The 20,512-nt window shown below is 47.7% G+C and overlaps 1 protein-coding gene across 1 annotated transcript in view; it reads right to left on the reverse strand.

The window, feature by feature from the left end:
* Positions 1-20,512, reverse strand: part of MIB1 (MIB E3 ubiquitin protein ligase 1) — a 119,563-nt gene that overhangs the window by 80,252 nt on the left and 18,799 nt on the right. Inside the window, exons 2-4 of the mRNA XM_029068822.2 lie at positions 11,480-11,651; positions 8,038-8,167; positions 3,816-3,920 (exon numbers count right to left, since the gene is read on the reverse strand). Coding sequence (XP_028924655.1) covers positions 3,816-3,920; positions 8,038-8,167; positions 11,480-11,651 — 407 coding nt within the window. The remainder of the gene's footprint in view (positions 1-3,815; positions 3,921-8,037; positions 8,168-11,479; positions 11,652-20,512) is intronic.

Below are 20,512 nucleotides of genomic sequence, written 5' to 3' on the forward strand. Positions count from 1 at the left end.
CTTTGGGCCCCAGTTACTCTGTCTGTAAAGTGGGAATTCAGATGGCTAGCCCCAGGGATGGTGTCCAGTCTGTATGTACCCAGCACTTAGGACAGTGTCTGGCACATAGCAAGCGCTTGTCAGATACCATTAAAAAAAAAAAAAAAAAGACCTGGGGAAACTTCCCCAAACTCCTAGTGCAGAGTTCTATACTCAGTTGTTCAATAAATAGCCCCGATCAAAAGCGTGCCGGGAAATCTGGGTTATCGTCAGTGAGAAAAGAAACGTACAGGAGCACGCACTCAAAACACTTTGCATGCAAAAATTCCCACGGTTCGCCGAACACTCAAAATTGATTATGAGGGGCCGATCGTCTGCTAACTTCAAGTCCGAGATCACAATCTTGACTTTCAAATAAAAAGCCCCAGATGGAGGGCCTGTCAAATTTCCACACGGGCATGTAGCCCAAAGGAATTTATTTTCCATTAAACAAAAAGAAGTAAAGGCCAGGTCACCTTACTTCCCTCTGCCTCACTTCTGCGTTCTGTTGTTCGTCACACAATTTCACGCCAGTTAAAGCAAAACCGGGCTTTCCCCAAACCATAATGGGTCGGGGCCGGGCTGTCTTTGAGAGTGGACCCGGGGGACGCCTGGGGGACACGGCCCGCTAACTGCCCTCACACTGTTTATTGTTGTATTACACTTTCCCAAGCGCTCAGTACAATGCTCTGCACACAGTAAGCGGTTAATAAATACCACTGAATAAATGACCCCATTACTTAACTTGCCCCTACTACATTCCCAACTTACTCTCTAATGACCCACTGAGGGGTGTTCAACCACGAATCTACCCAAACCCTTCTTGACCTACTGATGTTTTCGGCTGCACAGCTTTGAGGTAAAGAAGTCCGGCTGCTCAACTGCACTGGATGAAAAAGGATTCCGAGTGCGGGGGTGCCATACTTTTAAATGTGGAAAATTATGCTGTTCTTCAAAGCTGCATCTGATATTGCCCCATTCGCTTTGTCCTTTTTGCCTGCTACCGCAAATGGGACAGTAAATTGACAGAACAGAGGACAGCAGCGATGAGATCTCTTCGGCAAGTTGGAACTGAGAGCTCAGAACCCACCCTTACAAAGTTAGAGTGCTGATGGATTCTCTCCAAGATGCGTTACCTGACACTTGTCAATTCTGGGGCTCAGCTGCCATTTTTCTCCCCCCCCCCCCCCCCCCCCCCCCCCCCCCCGGCTCTATTTTGTGAGATTTTTCTGCATCACACCCTCTTAGCCCAGCACTGCACCATCTAAAAGAGTTCAATACCATCTGCAAGCTTATAGACTTCACCATGTATTTCCTCCAGATTGTTTGGAAAACGTTATCAGTTATTATAGTACTGATTCCTGGGGGAATCTCTGCTATTTATGCTTCTCTTCCATAATTGTGCCTGTTTCCTTATATTGCTCACTAACGGCAGGCTACTAACAATGACAAATATCCTTCCCCCGAAAAAAACAAGATTTGGACAACTGTGATCGGTAAAACTGTACCTTGCAATATAGTTACATTCTTGGAAAAGGCTGTGGTTTATGAAATCACTTCTTTTCGCCAGAATCGGGGGAAACGGGAAGATAAGTTCTTGAAGATTCCAGTGTCCATTTTTTTTTGGGGGGGGGGGGACGGGGACGGGGACAGAACTGGATCGTTCCCACCCCAGCCTTCTTCAGCCCAAGGACGCTTTAGCTGGGATGGTCTGCCTTGGGGGCCCTAGATAAATTAACACTAAATTAGGAGACGCAACGTGGTCTACCGGAAAGAGGGCAGGCCTGGGAGTCAGAGGACCTGGGTTCTAATCCCAGTTTAACCATTTGCCCGCTGCCTGTGACTGGGCAAGCTACTTCACTTCTCTATGCCTCAGTATCCTCATCTGCAGAATAAGAATTCAAAACCTGTTTTCTCTCCCCCGAGCCCCCGAGGGACAGGAGCCGCTTCCCGACTCACTTGTACCTATGCCAGAATCTAGAACAGTGCTTGAAGCATCACGGGTGCTCAACAAATACCCTAATCACCATCCTCATCACTTCTTAATGGACAATCATCTTCATGAGTAAGCTTTATGGCCCTCCACCAGCCCTCTCCATCACACCTATCAGCTCCCTTTGCCCTCCTCTCCCCAGTTCACACTTCCTCCCACACTAAACATCTAACTTTGCCTTGCTCAACTTTCTCACCTCCCTGCTTATTCTGTTCCCGGACACTGCCCCTCCTTCCCCACCAAACCCAAAAGGCCACGGCTGGTCCTAGGCCTAAAGCCCTTGTAAAATCCCACCTCCTCCAAAGAAAGTTCTTCAATTAACTCCCAATACTCCTGAGTCATATCAAGCCCAGCAGGCATCTCTAGTGTCTGCATTTACTTAAACCCTCTCACCACTTGGATATCTCTATGCACTAAACAATTCTCCGGCCAATTGATCTCCTTCCTCAAATATTTTTAAGGCCGTTCCTCCCTTCAGTGTATATGTCCACTATGGGCAGGGGATGGGTTTCGTGCTTCCACTGTTCTTTCCTAAGCCCTTAGTTCGGCGGGAGCTCGATAAATATGATTTCTACCACTCTCGAAGCAGGGCCTTCATCCAGTTGTGGCTATCACTTTAGAGAGCCCGAGGCCTACAGTAGGAGGATGGAGGAGGGCCGGCTCGGGACCTTAAGCAGCAGACAGTGGCGCCGATAACCGGTAGCTGGAAGACCAGCCGTAGAGAAGAAAGAAAAGGTCCCAGGGAATTTCTGTACTAGACGAATTGGGGGGAAATGGGTTTCTGTGGCTCCCGAGGCAGTCCCTACCTGCTGGTCCCCATCACGCCCGCCCTGTTCTCACATTCCTTATTTTCCAAGGCCACCAGCTACGGAGTAAAGGCCAAAGCGGCCACCAATTCCTTCCCCTTAAGCCCTGGCAAGCTACAATACACAAAAACAGGGTCCCAAAATCTACAGAGGAGGTAGATGGAACCAGCTCAGTTCCTCTTTGGGATTTTCCAAGTTCACCCTCAGCCAAGACTCCTAGACACTCGGAACCTTATTCTTTTTTTTTCCCTTAAAAAAACCTTGGAAGTATTTCTATATAACCATAAACAGTCCCCAGCAGTCTCTAGTCAAAGGATAAATGAAGGAAGTAAGGACATACTTAGGGAATAATAATGGTATTCAATATTCAGAACAGCATTTGACACAAAAGTAAACACTTAACAAGTGCTCTCCCAATCCTTTAATAGAGTGATATGGATCCAGTAAGCGCTCAATAAGTACCACTGATTGACTGACTGATTTATACCAACATTATGGTATTTGTTAAGTGCTGTACTAAGCCCCGGGGGATTCGAGATAGACAAGTTGGACACAGTCTCTGTTCCACATGGGGCTCACATTCTAAGTGGGAGGGCGAGCGGGTCATGAACCCCCAATTTACAAATGAGGAATCTGAGGCACAGAGAAGTGAAGTCACTTGCCCAAGATCAACCAGTAGGCAACTAGCAGGGTCTGGAATAGAACTCAGGTCCTCTGACTCCCAGACCCATGCTCTTTCTACTAGGCCACACTGCTTCTCCTAATGTGTTTTGAAAAAAGCTGACTTAACAGTTAAATGTAATCACTGGTAAAGAACTAACTTCCTTTTTAAGGTGTATACATGATCAACAGAGCTGTCTTTACCATGTCTTAACGTCCAGTGACGGAGGTGGCAAAAAGGGGTTAGATAAAAGACATAATATGGGTCATTATCATTATCCTTCCAATCCCCTCCCCCCTGAATATTGTGGTGAGCTTCTGCTCTCTTCAATTCTTACCATGCCCTCAAAGCCAACTCTGTAAAGATTCTTAGCACCATTATCCCACAGAACATAAGCTGCACTGTGTGGGCTTGAGGCACTCCAGTCCTGAATTTCTGTTACCTAACAGATTTTAAGAAAAATAAAAAAAAGGGGGGGGCAGAAGAGGGAGAAAGAGATGGGAAGAGAAAGAGAGAGAGAGAGGTTTGTTTTTGTTTTTTTTTTTTAAGAAATCAGTTAACTTTATAAAGACAACGATCACGTAACATACATTCACCAACCTGAATATTGAAGGTTCATGCTTTCAGGGACTATCTACCCGCCACTGCAAAGATATCTGAAGAACTAATGACACTTGTCTAAAAGCTGCGTAGCTCTTTCCTACAGGAACATGCTTTAAATGTTGAAAATGCCTTCCTAAAAGTGGCATGGATGGCCTAAAATGAGAGAGCTGGAAAGGGGACTAGCAGTTGGTATTAACAAGCTCTCGTTTAGAAGTTAAAATGTCTCACCCACTCCATAGAGCACTCAAAATTCAGTCACCACTGTAAAATTCTGCCCAGAAACCAGGCCGTTTGACCAACCCAGGATTTCACTACTGCAAAAGCCAAATGCCGTCTGGCTCCAGTTTAAAGAGTACGTGTTGGCCAGAGGGTAGCCCCTACCGCCGAAAGGATGGCAGGAAGGGCTCTGCTGAGCGTGGGATGTCTGCGCCGTCCGATACACCAGACAAGAATGTTGCCTCACCAGACAGGAACTGGGTTCCGGCATCGCCCCTCTGTCAGCTGGCGAAAAGGGCCAACTCCGGCCACTGGAGCCTGCCAAGACAGGGATTTCACACTCCTCCGACGCTGGGGACAACTAGGTGACTAGGCGCTCTTTAATGTGCTGCTCAGACTTCGATCTAAGGCTCTTTATTTGATTAGGCATAACGACCCAGAAGCTGAGCTGCACATGGATTCCTTCTTTATGAAGTGAATTCTTCCAATTATTTAGAAAAGCTGCTGTATTAGAAAACTCTTTAGGATCCCTTTCCTCTTCCAGCTCAAATAGACAGCCTGGACTTCTACGATGACTATAACCACAGAGAATAAAACAGAGCTAAAACTGTTTTGGGGAAAGAAACTGTTAAAACAAGCCCTAAAATTCCACTCTACGAGATCCAGCTGATGAACTTTCCAAATTTTTTTTTTGGTAAATCGTCTTGATATCATTACTTCCGTATGTAGCTGTTCGCTTCTCATCTAGGCTCTGTCTAAATTTTCCTTAGACCTTCAATAAAGCACATAAATGATCAAACTTTACGAGCCTCAACTGAATGGAGCTGTTTCAAAAAAGCTTAATTATCCTGTTTTATTTAATTTCAAAATATCAACAGAAGGAAACTCCCAGCACTTAAGGCTGTTTGAGGTAAGACACATAGCTTTTCCAACTCTTCTACATTTACAGCCATCTTTTAGCCTCACAAGGCATCAACCTCGACTTTCCGACACTGCCCTTCGCTTATGGCACTAGGGCGGGGAAATGAGGAAAACATTTTACAAGCTGCGATGGCAAAGGAAGAAACTGAAGAGATTGTTTAAAGGGAGCAAGCAGAGGGGTGGGAAGAGGAAGCCGGGGGGGAGGGAGGGGGTTACCTGATCTCCAGGCAGAGTCACCGGGGAAGGTCGACGTGTCCATTTTACTTCCAGTTAAGTAAAAGTCGGCTACCCTAACATGGAACCTCTCTGACAATATAAAATCATTAGTGTAGCTATATTACTCATCTACAATCGGCTGAATACACAATCCTGGCAAAAAAAATCCCTCCCCCGTTTATAACACTGAGTCTCCAAAAAAAAACTGGTTCCACTTTACGACTCGACTTACGATACGGTTTTCAGGAACCCATTCTGTCATTAAGTTTGAGGACTCCCTATAGCTTACAGTCAAGAACAAACCATGAAGGCAGTCCTAACGACCGAGAACGTAAACCATCGCTACCTTTTGTCTCCTCAGAAATGCCTGCTTGAAAAAGGCCAGAAAACTCTGGGAGACAAAGCTAGCGGTTAAATTAAGAAACCAAAAGCAGATCTATTTTAGAGCTGCAAACCCAAAATGTGCTGCCTCGTTTGGTATTCCAATGAGGGAATAAAGGGTCATCAAGTTTAAAAGGTGACTGCTTTAATTTTTTTATGGTATTTGTTAAGCACTTACTATGTGCCAGGCACTGTACCAAAGCACTAGGGCAGACAGGAGTTAATCAGAATGGACCGAGTCCATGTCATTCATTCATTCTTATTTATGGAGCGCTTACCGTGTGCAGAGCACTATATTAAGCGCTTGGAAGAGTACCATACAACAATAAACAATCACATTCCCTGCCCACAATGAGCTTACTGTCTAGAGTTGGGGGGAGAGAGACATTAATATAAATAAATTACAGAGATGTACATTAGTGCTGTGGGGCTGGGAGGGGGGAAAATCAAAGGGAGCAAGTCAGGATGACACAGAAGGGAGTAGGAGAAGGGGGGCTTAGTCAGGGAAGGCCCCTTGGAGAAGATGTGTCTTATCCAACAGACAATTACTCTCCCCAACTTCAAAGCCTCATTGAATATCTCCTCCAAGAGGCCTTCCCAGACTAAGCCTTTGAAGTGGGGGAGAGTAATTGTCTGTTGGATTTGAGGAGGGAGGGCATTCCAGGCCAGAGGCCAGATGTGGGCTATAGACGGGAGGCGAGACAGGCGAGATCAAGGGCACAGGGAGAAGGTTAGCATGAGAGGAGCCAAGTGTGAGGGCTGAGCTTTGTAGGAGAGTAGCGAGAGGTAAGAGGGGGCATGGTGACTGAGGGCTTTAAAGCCAATGGAGAGGAGTTTTTGTTTGATGCAAAGGTGGATGGGCAACCACTGGAGTTTCCTGAGGAGTGGAGTGACATGTCCTGAACGTTTCTGTAAAAAAATGATCCGGACAGCAGAGTGAAGTATGGACGGGAGTGGGGAGAGACAAGAAGCTGGGAGGTCAGCAAGGAGGCTGATGTAGTAATCCAGGCAGGATAGGATGAGTGATTGCATTAATGTGGTAGCAATTTGTATATGGAGGAAGAGGTGGATTTTAGCGATGTTGTAAAGGTGGGACAGACAGGATTTAGTGATGGATTGAATACGTGGGTTGAATGAGAGAGAGGAGGCCAGGATAACGCCAAGGTCACGGGCTTGCGAGACAGGAAGGATGGTGGTGCCGTCTATAGTGGGAGGAAGCCATGGCCCACATGGGGGAAATCACAGCTTTGAGACTCATTTTACAGATGAGGTGACAGAGTTAGAGAAATTAAAGGACTTACCCAAGGTCACAAAGCAGACAAGGGGCAAAGCCAGAATTAGAACCCAGGTCTTTCTGAATCCCTGGCCCTGCGCTTTTCACTAGGCCATGCTGCTCCCCATTTTCAGTACATGGAGAGAAAGAATTCAAAATTCATCCCTATACAACCATTTCAAATTTCCTATATAAACCCTGAGATGTCTACTATTAATCCAAGGTGGCCATTCATCAAAGTTGGTCTATCGAGCGGTTCTTTTTTTAGAAAAGAACAGACAACACGCTCATTAAAAAAAAAAAATGGAGTGGCTATACTTTCCGAGAGAATGGGCCGACAGGCCATCTGGGCCATAGGTTTCGAGTGTCAGACAAGATATTAACTGAGGACAAATGGATTTCAAACAAATCATCCTGTTGCCCTGTTTTCGGCCGGCCTATCGCGCTTGAGATTTCATCTTCCTATTTGAAAGGACCAGAGGGAGGGCTATTAACCCATCCCTCCTTGGGACATTCCTTGGTTCCTGGGCCAGTAAGATGCTCCCGCCTCAGTGGGGCCATTCAAACCGAGTGAAACTGCCCCAGTCTGCCACCAGCTTCTTTCAAGAGCAACCGTGATGGTTTTGCCGAGCAGAAACCCTTAGTCGAGCAGAAACCCTTAGTCTAACTCTTATCCTGACAGGAAATGCTGTTAAACTTTAAACCTCTCAGCGGGAGGGGTGTAGGGACTCTAAAGTCCTTCTTTGTGTTTTATGCCCCAAGGGAATCATGAACCCCGTCAGTTAATTCAAGAAGTAAAGTAAACTGGACGGGAATGGATAAGAACAACCTCCGCCCCTTTAACAAAATGAAAGCAAGACCCAGCATACCTCACCCCTTTGCTGTTAATATTTTTCTATTTTAAAAAAGAGTTTCAACCCACTGTTAGAAGAAATAAAAAATCCTTTACCTTTCCTCTACGCCCGTTGCCACCATCTTGGTCTTCCCATTGCCAATCTACCCCTCGCACCACCCTGGCACCGGCGAAGATTCCTCTGGCGGTGATTTTCTTTGATTTTCGACGAGATTCTAAGAGCACCCTTAAAGATACACATATGCAATTTTCAGCCATAAAAAGCAAACAGAATTCCTTCCCAAGAATGGAAAAGGCACAGGATGTCAGAGATCGGGTGCTAAGGATCTGCAGGGACTACCATCAGTTGGCAACCTGGGGAATGGCAAACTTGGAACAGGGAGGAGATGAGAAAAAGGGTCAGAGTTCACCATTCCTTTTCCTTTCTAAACAGTGGATGAATTCTCATAGAATTTTCCCACTGGGAATTATTTCTTAGTGATTTTTTCCTGGGGAAGGAGAGTCTGGAGAGGGGAAATGAGGGGAGCAGAGAACCTGTCTGTACTGTTTCATCCCAAGGGCTTAGTACAGTGCTCTGCACATAGTAAGCGCTCAATAAATACAATCGACTGGAGAAGAAAATGACAGGAATGTGAACAAAGACGCTAGCGCTACCCAAATCGGGAGTGGCCATTTGTCAGGGATCCAATTTACAAACTCTCCCTAACTAATCAATCGATAAAATCCACCAGTGGCATTTATTGAGCACTTACCGTGTGCGGAGGACTCTACAATACAACAGATTTGGTAGGTACATTCCCTGCCCATGGCGAGTTTACAGTCTGGGGGACTAAATGAGTTGCTTTAGATAATCACGACCTTTCCAACGGACACGACTGGCGCAGAGTAACGGCAGGCCGCTCTGAGTTAAATGGAGGGCAACGGGGTCGGAAGATCACACTCCTTATTCGTCATTTAGAAACAGTGTAGCCTAGTGGGATGAGGACAGGGCTGGGAGTCAGGAAACCTGGGTTTTAATCCCATTTCTGCCACTTGCCTGCTGCGTGAGCTTGGGCAAGTCGCTTCATTTCTCTGTGCCTGTTTCCTCATCTGTACACGAGAATTCAATATCTGGTCTCCCTCCCTACTTATGTGGGCCAGGGTCTACGTCTACTCTAACCAAGCAAACTTTTCTATTCCACTGAACACGGCGTCACATTTTTACCACAGCAGGTAAAAGGGAAGACTGGACGGCCGGACGGATACACACAAAGAGCGAACGAGCTGCCTAATGGACAATCCCCAGGCTGACTCTGCCCGCCGGGAAACTTGGCTCCCGGCTTCCGCATCTGCTCTCGTCAGTGCCTTGCCGGGAAGGAGGATCACACCGGTGTGTGGGAGTCTCGAAACTTTTTCTCGATAGCAGTCGCTCCAGGGAAGGCGTCTCGATGGGGACTTCCCATCCGGAAGCAAACCGAGTCAAAAGACAGCCGGGGCACTCAACTCTCTGCAGTGCCCCCACCCCAGCTCTCACTAGCCATGCAACTCCACTTCCTGCTCCCCATATGACACACACAGCCATAAGTGCTTCAGCTCTGTCCCTGTGAACACAAATGTCCAAGGGGAAGAGGGAGAAAAGCAGATAGGCCACGAATCCCATTTCTGCCCTGACCAGAGTGCTGCACCGTTCACCCAAGCACCCAAAAGGGCAGGTGGTCCAACCAGTTGTAGCTGATTCAAAGATTGGCATGTCAAGAAGTTTTCATCTGAGGCTTTTAAAAGAGGTTGCCCATTTTCAACAGGGCCTCTACTAAGGGTGCCTCTAGGAGGATGGAATGCCTCACCAGAACAGAGCATGAGCGGGCAAGCCGATCTCTGAATTCCCTCCTACTAAAACTGAGAGCCCCGTGTGGGACCTGATTATCACCTAGTACAATGCTTGACCCGCAGTAAGTGCTTAAAAAATACCACAATTATTATTATCTGAATAACTGGAATCTATTCCAGTTTTGAGTACAACGCTTGGTACACAGTATGTGCTTAAATACCACAATTATTATTATTCTATCAAATCTTAGTACTCCATCATGCTTTTAATGTTCCTTTAACTGGCTTCGCCTCTACAGCTCTTCAACCTGAACATTTCCTCAGGCTTTGTCTTCCCCCGCCTCCATCACTACCCAAGAAGGCTCATCTGCTCCCACGGCATCTTTATATACTCTATATGTGGCGAGCTCCCAAATCTCTCTTTCCTGCTGCCCATTCCCAGACCCTTCACTCTTGACCAGACACTCCAAACTCTGGAGGGCCAACAACAAAGAAGTTTCTTTTCCCCACTTTGAGGTTTCTCTGCTACCCAGCTTCTCCTTCACCATTCATTCATTTAGCCGTATTTATTGAGCGCTTACTATGTGCAGAGCCACAGTAAGGATAGACCAGGGGGAAAGGTTAGGCCAGGGGAAAGGTTAGGCCAGGGGAAAGGATTAGGCTAGGGGAAAAAATTAGGCTAGGGGAAAAGGTTAGGCTAGGGGAAAAGGTTAGGCTAGGGGAAAAGGTTAGGCTAGGGGAAAAGGTTAGGCTAGGGGAAAAGGTTAGGCTAGGGGAAAAGGTTAGGCTAGGGGAAAAGGTTAGGCTAGGGGAAGAGGTTAGGCTAGGGGAAGAGGTTAGGCTAGGGGAAGAGGTTAGGCTAGGGGAAGAGGTGAGGCTAGGGGAAAAGGTGAGACTGGAAGAAAAGGTTAGACTAGGGGAAAAGGTTAGGCTAGGGGAAAAGGTTAGGCTGGGGAAAATGTCAGGCTAGGGGAAAACGTTAGGCTAGGGGAAAACATTAGGCTAGGGGAAAACATTAGGCTAGGGGAAAACGTTAGGCTAGGGGAAAACGTTAGGCTAGGGGAAAACGTTAGGCTAGGGGAAAACGTTAGGCTAGGGGAAAACGTTAGGCTAGAGGAAGAGGTTAAGCCAGGGAAAAGATTAAGCTGGGGGGGAAAGGTTGGGCTAGGGGAAAAGGTTAGCATTTGGAAAATACACACTATCAATCTTTCTTTTCTCTCGAGTCCAACATCATCCCCATGTTCTCTGAGGGAGACCCAAGTGAGCTCTACCTGATTCCTACTCAACATCCTGGAATTCCTATTGCCTGAGGTGGGGCATTTTTCCCATCCTATCAACTGTCTGGGCTCCTTGCCCTGAGACACCGTTCTGCAGGGAAAGAGATCTGAAGCTGAAGGAGCACAACTTCAGCTAAATATTCCCTTTCCTTCCCTAGCCTCCTTGACCCGTTTTTGGATCCGTTTCTAATTTCTAACTGCCCCATTTAGACTGGATTCAGGCCACCAATCAGAAGCACTTAAGGTCTCAATTCCTACTTACAAGGCTGAATTATGGCCAAGTAGTTAAAAGCTGTTGAAGAAGGCAATGGCAAACCACTTCTGTTTTTTTTTTAACCGAGAAAACTCTAAGGATCCAATGTCTGTAAAGTCGGTGTCGATCGGAAACGACTCGACTGCATCTGAAGAGGAAGTTAAAGGCTTGCTTGTAAGGAGCGTAAGTTGTCCGGTTTTACCTTTCGCTGCCTGGAGTGGTGATTCGATAAAAACGATGCCTTAAGTGATGCTTGTCCCCGTGATAACAGACTGTACACAAATCATAATTGGTGCACTCGGCACATTTCCACCGGATCCCAATGATTGGCTGCTGGCGGCAAGTGTCGCACATGGTTCCGTCGTGCTTAATGCCTGGTGAAACAAGAGCAAGAGGCCCACGCGTAAAACTCAATCGAATCTTCGCTGAGAGTTTGACAAGAGCAAAACCATTTTAAAAAGGCATTTTAATACTTATACACAGCTGTTTATATCCGTACATCCAATTATTTGTTCGGCTCTTCCTTACGTTTTCTCCTGGACCAAGTTTTCTCCCGGTCCCCACCTACTTCTCGGCTGATCCTTCTGAACCTCTCATCCGATTCTGACACTGTGAACCCCCCTTCTCTCAGAAACACTTCCTTCACCTTGGTTTCTCTGCCAAGTTTTCTCCTGGTCCTCCCCTACTTCTCTGCTGACCCTCCTGAATTTCTTTCACCAGCTCTTCCTCCACTTCCCGCTTTCTGAGAGAGTCCCCGCTAGACTCTGTTGTAGTTCCCCATCTCTTTCCCTCTTTTCAATTTATACTCGGTCCTCTGAGGATCTACCTCATCTGCTCCTTTGGTCTCAACTCCATGGCTGACTCCAAAGTCTCTCTCACCAGCCCCACATCTCTCCTTCTCTGCAATTTTGCCTCCACAACATCTCCACGCAGCTATCCTGCCAGCACCTCAAGCTCAGTATGTCCAAATCTGAACTCCAATCTGCTCTCCCCTAACTTTCCCACTGCAGCTGACATCTCCTTCGTCCACATCTCTCAGGCCCAAAACCCTGGCTTTCCCTTTCAATTCCCACGTTCAGTCTGTCGTCGAATCCTGTCGGTTCTTCCTCAGCGACCTTTCCAGAATTTCTCCCTTCCTCTACTTCCAAACGGTCCCCATCGTGGTCCAGACATCTAACCGGTTGCCTCCAATCTCCCTCCTCTCCATCATTTATTCTGCTTCACGAATCTTTTTTTTTTTTTCTAAAACAGTGCTCTGCGCACATCTCCCCACTCCTCAGAAACCTTCAGTGGCTGCCCACCCCTCTCCACGGCCAGGAGAAAAATCTTGCCCATTGGTTTTAGGGCACCCTTTCAGCTCTCTCCCTCCTACTTATCCTCTCTCTGCATCCACTAAGCCCTCAGCCTCCATGCTTCGTTCCTCTCAAGCCAACCTACTCATTGTGCCGCGTTCTCTTCTCTCCTGCTGCCAACCTTCCCTTCTGGAAGGAACTCCCACCCGCTTCACATTTTAACTATCTTCCCCATCTTCAAAGTCCTTCCGGAACAATCATCTTCTCCAGGAGGCCTTCCCCGATTTATTTTTCATCTCCTTCGCCAACTGCCACTTCAGCGCTTGGGTATTCACGCCGACCTCTTCCCTACTCCCCCAGTCAGTCAGTCAATCCTATTCACGGAGCTCTTACCGTGTGCAGAGCACTATACTATGTGCTTGGGGGAGTACGATACAACAACAGACACGTTCTCTGCCCACAATTAACTTAGAGTCTAGAGGGGGAGACAGACACTAATATAAATAAATTAGAAGTATGTACCTAAGTGCTTAGGAGGTGGGGATGAATAAAGGGAGCGAGTCTGGGCGATGCAGAAGGGAGCTGGAGAAGAGGAAAGGAGAGCTTGGGGAAGGCCTATTGGAGGAGATCTGCCTTCAGTAAGACTTTGAAAGTGGGGGAGAGTGGTTGTGCATCAGATATAAGGAGGGAGGGCGTTGCATGTGAGAGGCAGGACGTGGGCTAGAGATTGGTGGTTAGATAGATGAGACGGAGGTACAGGGAGGTTAGCATCAGAGGAGAGAAGTTGCAGGCTGGGTCGTAGTAGGAGAGTAGCGAGGTGAGGTGGGGAGGGCAAGGGGATGAACTGCTTTAAAGTCAATGGCGAGGAGTTTTTGTTTGATACGGAGGTGGATGAGCGACCACCGGAGTTTCTTGAGGCGTGGGAAAACACGGACTGAACGTTTTTGTAGAAAAATGACCCGGGCAGCAGTGAAGTATGGGTTGGAGTGGGGAGGGACAGGAGGCAGAGAGGTCAGCAAGGAGGGTGATACAGTAATCAAAGGAGGAAAGGAGAAGTGATTTTATTCTATCACTTCCACTACCTGTAATTCATTTTCATGCCAATCTCCCTACTACTGCTAGATCCTAAAGGGTAGGGATCATGCCTACTGATGCTAGTGTACTCCCCCAAGAGCTCTGTACCCTTTAGGGATTTATATATAGTAATAATAATGATAGTGTTGGTATTTGTTAAGTGCTTACTATGTGCAGAGCACTGTTCTAAGCGCTGGGGGATACGAGGTGATCAGGTTGTCCCACGTGGGGCTCACAGTTTTAATCCCCATTTTACAGATGAGGTAACCGAGGCACAGAGAAGTTAAGTGACTTGCCCGAGGTCACACAGCTGACAAGCGGCGGAGCCGGGATCAGAACCCGTGACCTCTGACTCCCAAGCCCGGGCTCTTTCCACTGAGCCACGCTGCTTCTCTTAGGGACTCAAGGCACTCAGATGTTACTGACACTTAAAGAGAGGGTGGCCATTTGAAAAACGGAAAATTTTGCAGGCAAAAAAAAAAATAAGTGCATCTGGGGGCGGGTCTGCATTTTAGAGCAGAGTCCAGCTTTGATAAAACTCCCTGAGATGTAAAGAAAAACAATAATAATTATTATTATGGCATTTGTTAAGTGTTTACTACGTTCCAGGCACCGTACTAAGTGCTGGGGTAGGTACAGGCATATTAGGTCGGACACAGTCCCTGCCCCACGTGGGGCTCACGGTCTCAATCCCCGTTTTACAGATGAGGTCACTGAGGCCCAGAGAAGTGAAGCCAAGGGAAGTGACCTGCCCAAGATCGTGCAGCAGACAAGTGGCAGAGCCAGGATTAGAACCCACCACCTTCTGACTCCCAGGCCCGTGCTCTATCCGCTATGCCACGCTGCTTCCCGAAAAGGTAGGCACTGGGGGAAAAAACCCACAAAATTTTGCGAGCAAAAAAAAAATGAGTGGATCTAGGGGATAGGTTTGTATTTTAGAACAGACCTATTCCAGCACTGATAACAAAGAGGAAACAGAAGGGACAACCCACAGTTGGGCGAAAGGTTGGCATTCAAAGTCGGAGAGCCTGGGAAATAAAGAGCAGGAATTGGAAATTTTATCAACGGCTAGAGGTAGCATACAACTTAACCGTGCCGAGCTGTAGGAGGTGAAGACCCGTAACGGGATCGGTGGCTAGGAGGACATCAGTTGTCCAACACAGATCAACGTGGGGAAAAACAACATCAACAGCAAAAAAACACCCAAAACACCTCAGATTCAGGACACCGCAAGGAGCCAACAGACGGTGACCGTCTAGGTTAGAGTACGAGATGGAAAGAATAAGGGTCACACCACGATAGAAGTCTATAGGCTCCCAGACCGGGCCACAGAGCGTAGGCGAGGGGGGTCTGGTCGACGGCGCTTCCGGTGTGCAGAGCACTATACTGAGCGCCTGGGAGAATACGGTATAACAGAGCCGGGAGACGCATCTCCTGCCCGCAAGGAGCTTACAGTCCAGATCATCACACTTCGAGCTAACAGCCCACCGCTGGAAGCCCGGCATCCTCTGGCTCAAATTCAATTTGCGGTTACTTTCGGAGCTCTCTACCGATCGATTCCACTCTCTTTCCATTTCAATCCATCAATAATATTGATTGGCCTCTGCCTACCGTCTGCTGAGTACAATAGTTAGCAGTGTGACCCTAGTGGGGAGGCCATGGGCTGGGGAGTCAGAGGACTTGGGTTCCGGTTCTGCCTCTGCCACCTGCCCGCTGTGTGACCTTGGGTAAGTCACATACCTTCTCCGGGCCTCAGTTTCCTCCTCTGCCAAATGGGGATAGCCCGTTCTCCTTCCTATTTAGGCTGGGAGCACCATGAAAGACAGAGACTAGATCCAACCCGATTACCTTGGATCTACCCAAGAGCTTAGTGACAGTCTTTAGCCCATAGTAAGGCTTCACAAATACCGTTATTCAATCGCACTTACTGAGCGCTCGCTGTGTGCGGAGCGCTGTACTAACCGCTCGTTAGCAGTAGAAAGCTGTGAGGTCGTTGCGGGTGGGCAATGTGTCTGTTGCTGTACTCTTCCAAGCCCTTAGTACAGTGCTTTGCGCACAGTGAGCGCTCAATAAATAGGACCGAATAAATGCGTAATTGCAGAAGGCAGGATCCCTGCCCTCGAGGAGTCTTCAGTCTAGGGGAGGAGAGAGACTCTTAAGATTTACAGACCGGTGGAAGAAGGTAAAGGAGACAGGTATGTGAGTTAGTGTTTACTTCCTAGGGGATGTAAAATGTAAAATGTAGTCTTAATTTGTGGCTCAGTGGAAAGAGCCCAGGCTCACGAGTCAGAGGTCGTGGGTTCTAATCCCGGCTCCACCACCTGTCAGCTGGGTGACTTTGGGCAAGTCACTTAACTTCCCGGTGCCTCAGTGACCTCATCTGTAAAAGGGGGACTGAGGCTGTGAGCCCCACGTGGGACAACCTGATTACCTTGTATCTACTCCAGCACTTAGAACGGTGCTTGGCACATAGTAAGTGCTTAACAAATGCAAACATTATTATTATTATTATTATTATTATTAAAAGCAGCAAGGCTCAGTGGAAAGAGCAGGGGCTTGGGAGTCAGAGGTCATGGGTTCCAATCCCACGCTGTGTGACCTTGGGCAAGTCACTTCATTTCTCTGTGCCTCAATTACTTCATCCGTAGAATGGGGATGAAGACTGTAAGCCCTACGTGGGACAACTTGATTACCTTACATCTACCCCAGTGCTTAGAATAGGGTTTGGCACACAATAAGCACTTAAAAAATACCAACATTATTATTATTATTGTTATGTAGAAGCCGTTGTGGGTACACAAGTGCTAGGGTGGTGAAGGGCTGAACTGGCAATTGGGATGGGGGACACAGCCTGGGAGACTAGGAATTTAATCAGGGAAGGCCCCCGGGAGAAGCCGTGATCTCAGAAGGAAATTCAAAGTGGGGAGAGTGGTGGGATTTGAAGTGGGAGGGGGCTTGAGGGAGAAGAAAAGATAGGAGCAAGAGGAGAGCAGTGGGGGAGAGGAGAACAAGTCCCCTCTGTACTCCCCCATCTCTTTGTGCATATATATGTAAAGATGATATACACATATATATAATTTAATAAATCATAAATTTATACGTATGTATAAATACGTATATACTACTACATGTCTTAATGGACAGAGCTCGTGCACCACTACTAAAAGCTACACTTTTCTAGTGAAATATTGCCAACATTTCCCTCAAAGAATGGTATTTAAGTGCTTACTAGGGGGCAGTCATTGTACTAAGCCCTGGGGTGGATATAAGCAAATTGGATTGGACGCAGTCCCTGTCCTACGCGGGGCTCACGGTCTTGGTCCCTATTTTGCTGTGTGACTGTGGGCAAGTCACTTAACTTCTCTGGGCCTCAGTTCCCTCATCTGTAAAATGGGGATGAAGACTGTGAGCCCCACGTGGGACAACCTGATTCCCCTATGTCTACCCCAGCGCTTAGAACAGTGCTCGGCACATAGTAAGCGCTTAACAAATACCAACATTATTATTATTATGAGGTCACTGCGGTCCAGAGAGATGAAGCTACTCGCCCAAGGTCACACAGCGGACGAGTGGCGGAGCCAGGATTAGAGCCCATGACCCTCTGACTCTCAGGCCCGTGCTCTGTCCATTTACGCCATGCTGCTTTTCCTCCCCGGAGTCTACCCTGGGAACCCAGGGTATGTGCACCAACCTTCCTCCATTTACGGGCCATTTCCCATTCCTCGCCTTTGTGAAATAACAGCTCAGCACTCACCACAGGCAGAACGTTTCCTCCAGTTCATGCCCACTCATCCCCCAATTTGTCAGAAGAAGCCTCCCCCTCAAAATCTTCCTGAAATTCCCTCAACGTCTGACAGGATCATTCTACGCTGGACTGACAGTTCCCTGAGATCGGCGGCGAGGTGGGAGGGAGGACGACACGGTCTTTACAACGCTCCCCGGGCACCTCATCCCTCCCCCTGGGTGCTCAGTAAATAATCTCTGCTTGCCTGTCACGCTCCTCACACTGCATCTCCTTCGAATGGAAAATTCCAACCTGTAATCTGTCCTGTCCTGAGAAAGGATCATCTTGATTTTGATTTGGGAAATCCAACAGGCCTATTTTCTAATTCTCAATGTGGCCTTAGTCTTGGATAATAAATACATTAACCCTGAAATAGTTGAACGCAAATAACCGTTCCTTAATCCTACTTTTACTTCCGGGTTGGAAGATCCGTTGAAACACCCTCTTCTAATTCCCGCTCATTTGGAAAGTCAGAAAGAGGACAGACACCTGGGAATCAGGACACTTGGGTTCTCTCTCTGGCTTTGAGGGTGGCCCAGTTAATGACCCGGAACAGATCACGACATTTGCGAATTTCAGATTTCCCCAGTTGTAAAATAATAATTGTCATTCATCTGCTTGACTGGAAAGTGAATATAAGGTTATGAGTGTAAAGCTTAGGGTTTCGTGTAAAGAGAGGTGCTGGTAAAATGAAGTAACGCTGTCGGCTCTATTGTTAGCAGTATTTTGGAATGGTTTTAGAAGGTTCTGAACGCAACTGAGTCCAAATTTCTGTTTCCAATCTCTACGGTGATAATTTGAAACTTGAATTTTTGGAGCCGAAGCTTCCAATCGAATGGGGAAAAATTCCGAGAGGCAACATGGCCTACTGGAAAGAACACAGAACTCGGAGTCTGGGGACCTGAGTTCTGATTCCAGCTCGACCAGTTGCCCGCTGTGTGAATCTGGGTGTCACTTAATTTCTCTGGGCCTCAATTTGCTCACCGGCAGAACTGTAAATTCAGTCTTTGTTCTCCTCTCACTTAAAAGTAGAAACCCTCTGTGCAAATCTTCAACGTGATTATCTTCATTCTCCCCCAGCTCTAAGTACAATGAGTCGCGTCCTACCTCTGGCCAGGAATGCCCTCTCTCCTCAACCGGGCCGAACTAGCAAACTTCCCCCCCTTCAAAGCCCTACCGAAAGCTCATCTCCTCCAGGAGGCCTTCCCAGACTAAGCCCTCCTTTCCTCTGCTCTCCCTCCCCTCCCTATCGCCCCGACTCGCTCCCTTTGCCCCCTCCCCGTCCCTCAGCACTTGTGTATATATGTACCATATTTACAATTCTATTTATTTTTTATTAATGATGTGTATATGTCTATAATTTTATTTATATTGATGTCATTGATGCCTGTTTACTTGTTTTGATGTCTGACTCCCCCCTTCTAGACTGGGAGCCCATTGTGGGCAGGGATTGTCTCTGTTTGTTGCTGAACCTTACTTTCCAAGCGCTTAGTGCAGTGCTCTGCACACAGTAAGCGCTCAATAAATACCAATGAGTGAGTGACTCAAGTGGCTTTGGATCCGGCTCCGGTGGGGATGGGAAATTTCAATAATGTGGCAATAATGTGAAATTTCAATAATGTGGCAGTTGGAGGCCCCGGGCGACCAAACAAGGAGGTGCAGCAGAGTCCCACGGGGGCTCGGGGTCCCGCCCTCCCTCCCACCACTGCGGGGGCCCATCTTCCCAGCTGAAAGGATGGTCAGTACTTAAGGCTCAGGGGTTGAGATGAACAGGGGGAAGGAAGGATTGCCGAAGGAACCCGCATATTCGGTCTGTCCACCAAATCCTGTCAGTTCTGCCCTCCCAAGTGCTCCAAAATAACAACAACATTATTATTGTGGAATGTATTAGGGGCTTATTCATTCACTCAATGGCATTTACTGAGTACTGTGTGCAGAACACTGTACTAAGCACTTGGGAGAGAATTTCCTCCCACTTTGTATCCTACAGACCACCACTCTTCTCATCTTCAAAACCCGACTAAAATCGTATTTCCTCCAGAGGCTTTCCCCGACTAGCCCCTCATTTCCCCTCCCTATTTGCCCTACCCCCTTCGCATCACTTACGCTCTTGGGTCTGTACCCCTGAAGAACCTGACCCTCACCCTACCCCTCAGCCCCGCAACACTTACGCAGATATCCTTTTACTCTGCCATTTCCCCTACCTGTAATTTATCTGAATGTCCGTTTCCCCCTCTAGACTACATGCTCCTTGGAATAATAATGATAATAGTATTTGTTAAGCTCTATTTGCAAGGCAATGCACTAGGGCGGATACAAGCAAATCGGGTTGGACCCAGTCCCTGTCGCGGGGCTCACGGTCTCAATCCCCATTTTACCCACGACGTACCTGCGAGGCCCAGAGAAGTGAAGCGACTTGCCCAGCATCACAGAGCAGAGAAGTGGGGGGAGCCAGCATTAGAACCCAGGTCTCTTTGACTCCCAGGTCTGGGCTCTTCCCACTAGGCAACGCTGCTTCTCAGAAATCAAGCCTACCGACTCCGCTGTACCGTACTCTCCCCGGGCCCGAGGGGTGATGCTCTGCACGCTGTAAGCACTCAATAAATACCACCGATTGAGTGAAACTGGAGTTTTAGAATTCCCGAATGTGGGGAGAGCTTCGCCGGCGTACAGCACGAGCAAGGGGACGGAGGCAGGAGAGTGGAGAGTGAAGAACAGCTAGAAGGTTTGGTTTGGGAAGATCAAAGACAGCGAGCCGGGGAATACGAGTGACGAGACTGGAAACGCGTCTCTAAGACCGTAAGCTAGTTGTGGGCAGGGGGCGTTTCCACTAATTGTACGCTCCCTAACGCTTACTGCAGTACTCTCTGCACACAGTAAGCGCTCGATAAATGCCATCAATTGATCGATTGAAGGGTGAGGTGGGGCCAGAAGGTGGCGAGCCTTGAAACCAACGGTAACTTTTTGTCCGATGCAAAGAGACAGAGGAAACTGGTGGAGAATTCTGAGAAGAGGAGAGACGCAGGAAGCTGGCGAGGGTGTTGAGAAGAAGAGATACACAGGCCGAGTGGCGTTTCTGGAAGCT

Source organism: Ornithorhynchus anatinus, chromosome 7 (genome assembly GCF_004115215.2).
Source record: "Ornithorhynchus anatinus isolate Pmale09 chromosome 7, mOrnAna1.pri.v4, whole genome shotgun sequence".
NCBI classification, from domain to species: Eukaryota; Metazoa; Chordata; class Mammalia; order Monotremata; family Ornithorhynchidae; genus Ornithorhynchus; species Ornithorhynchus anatinus.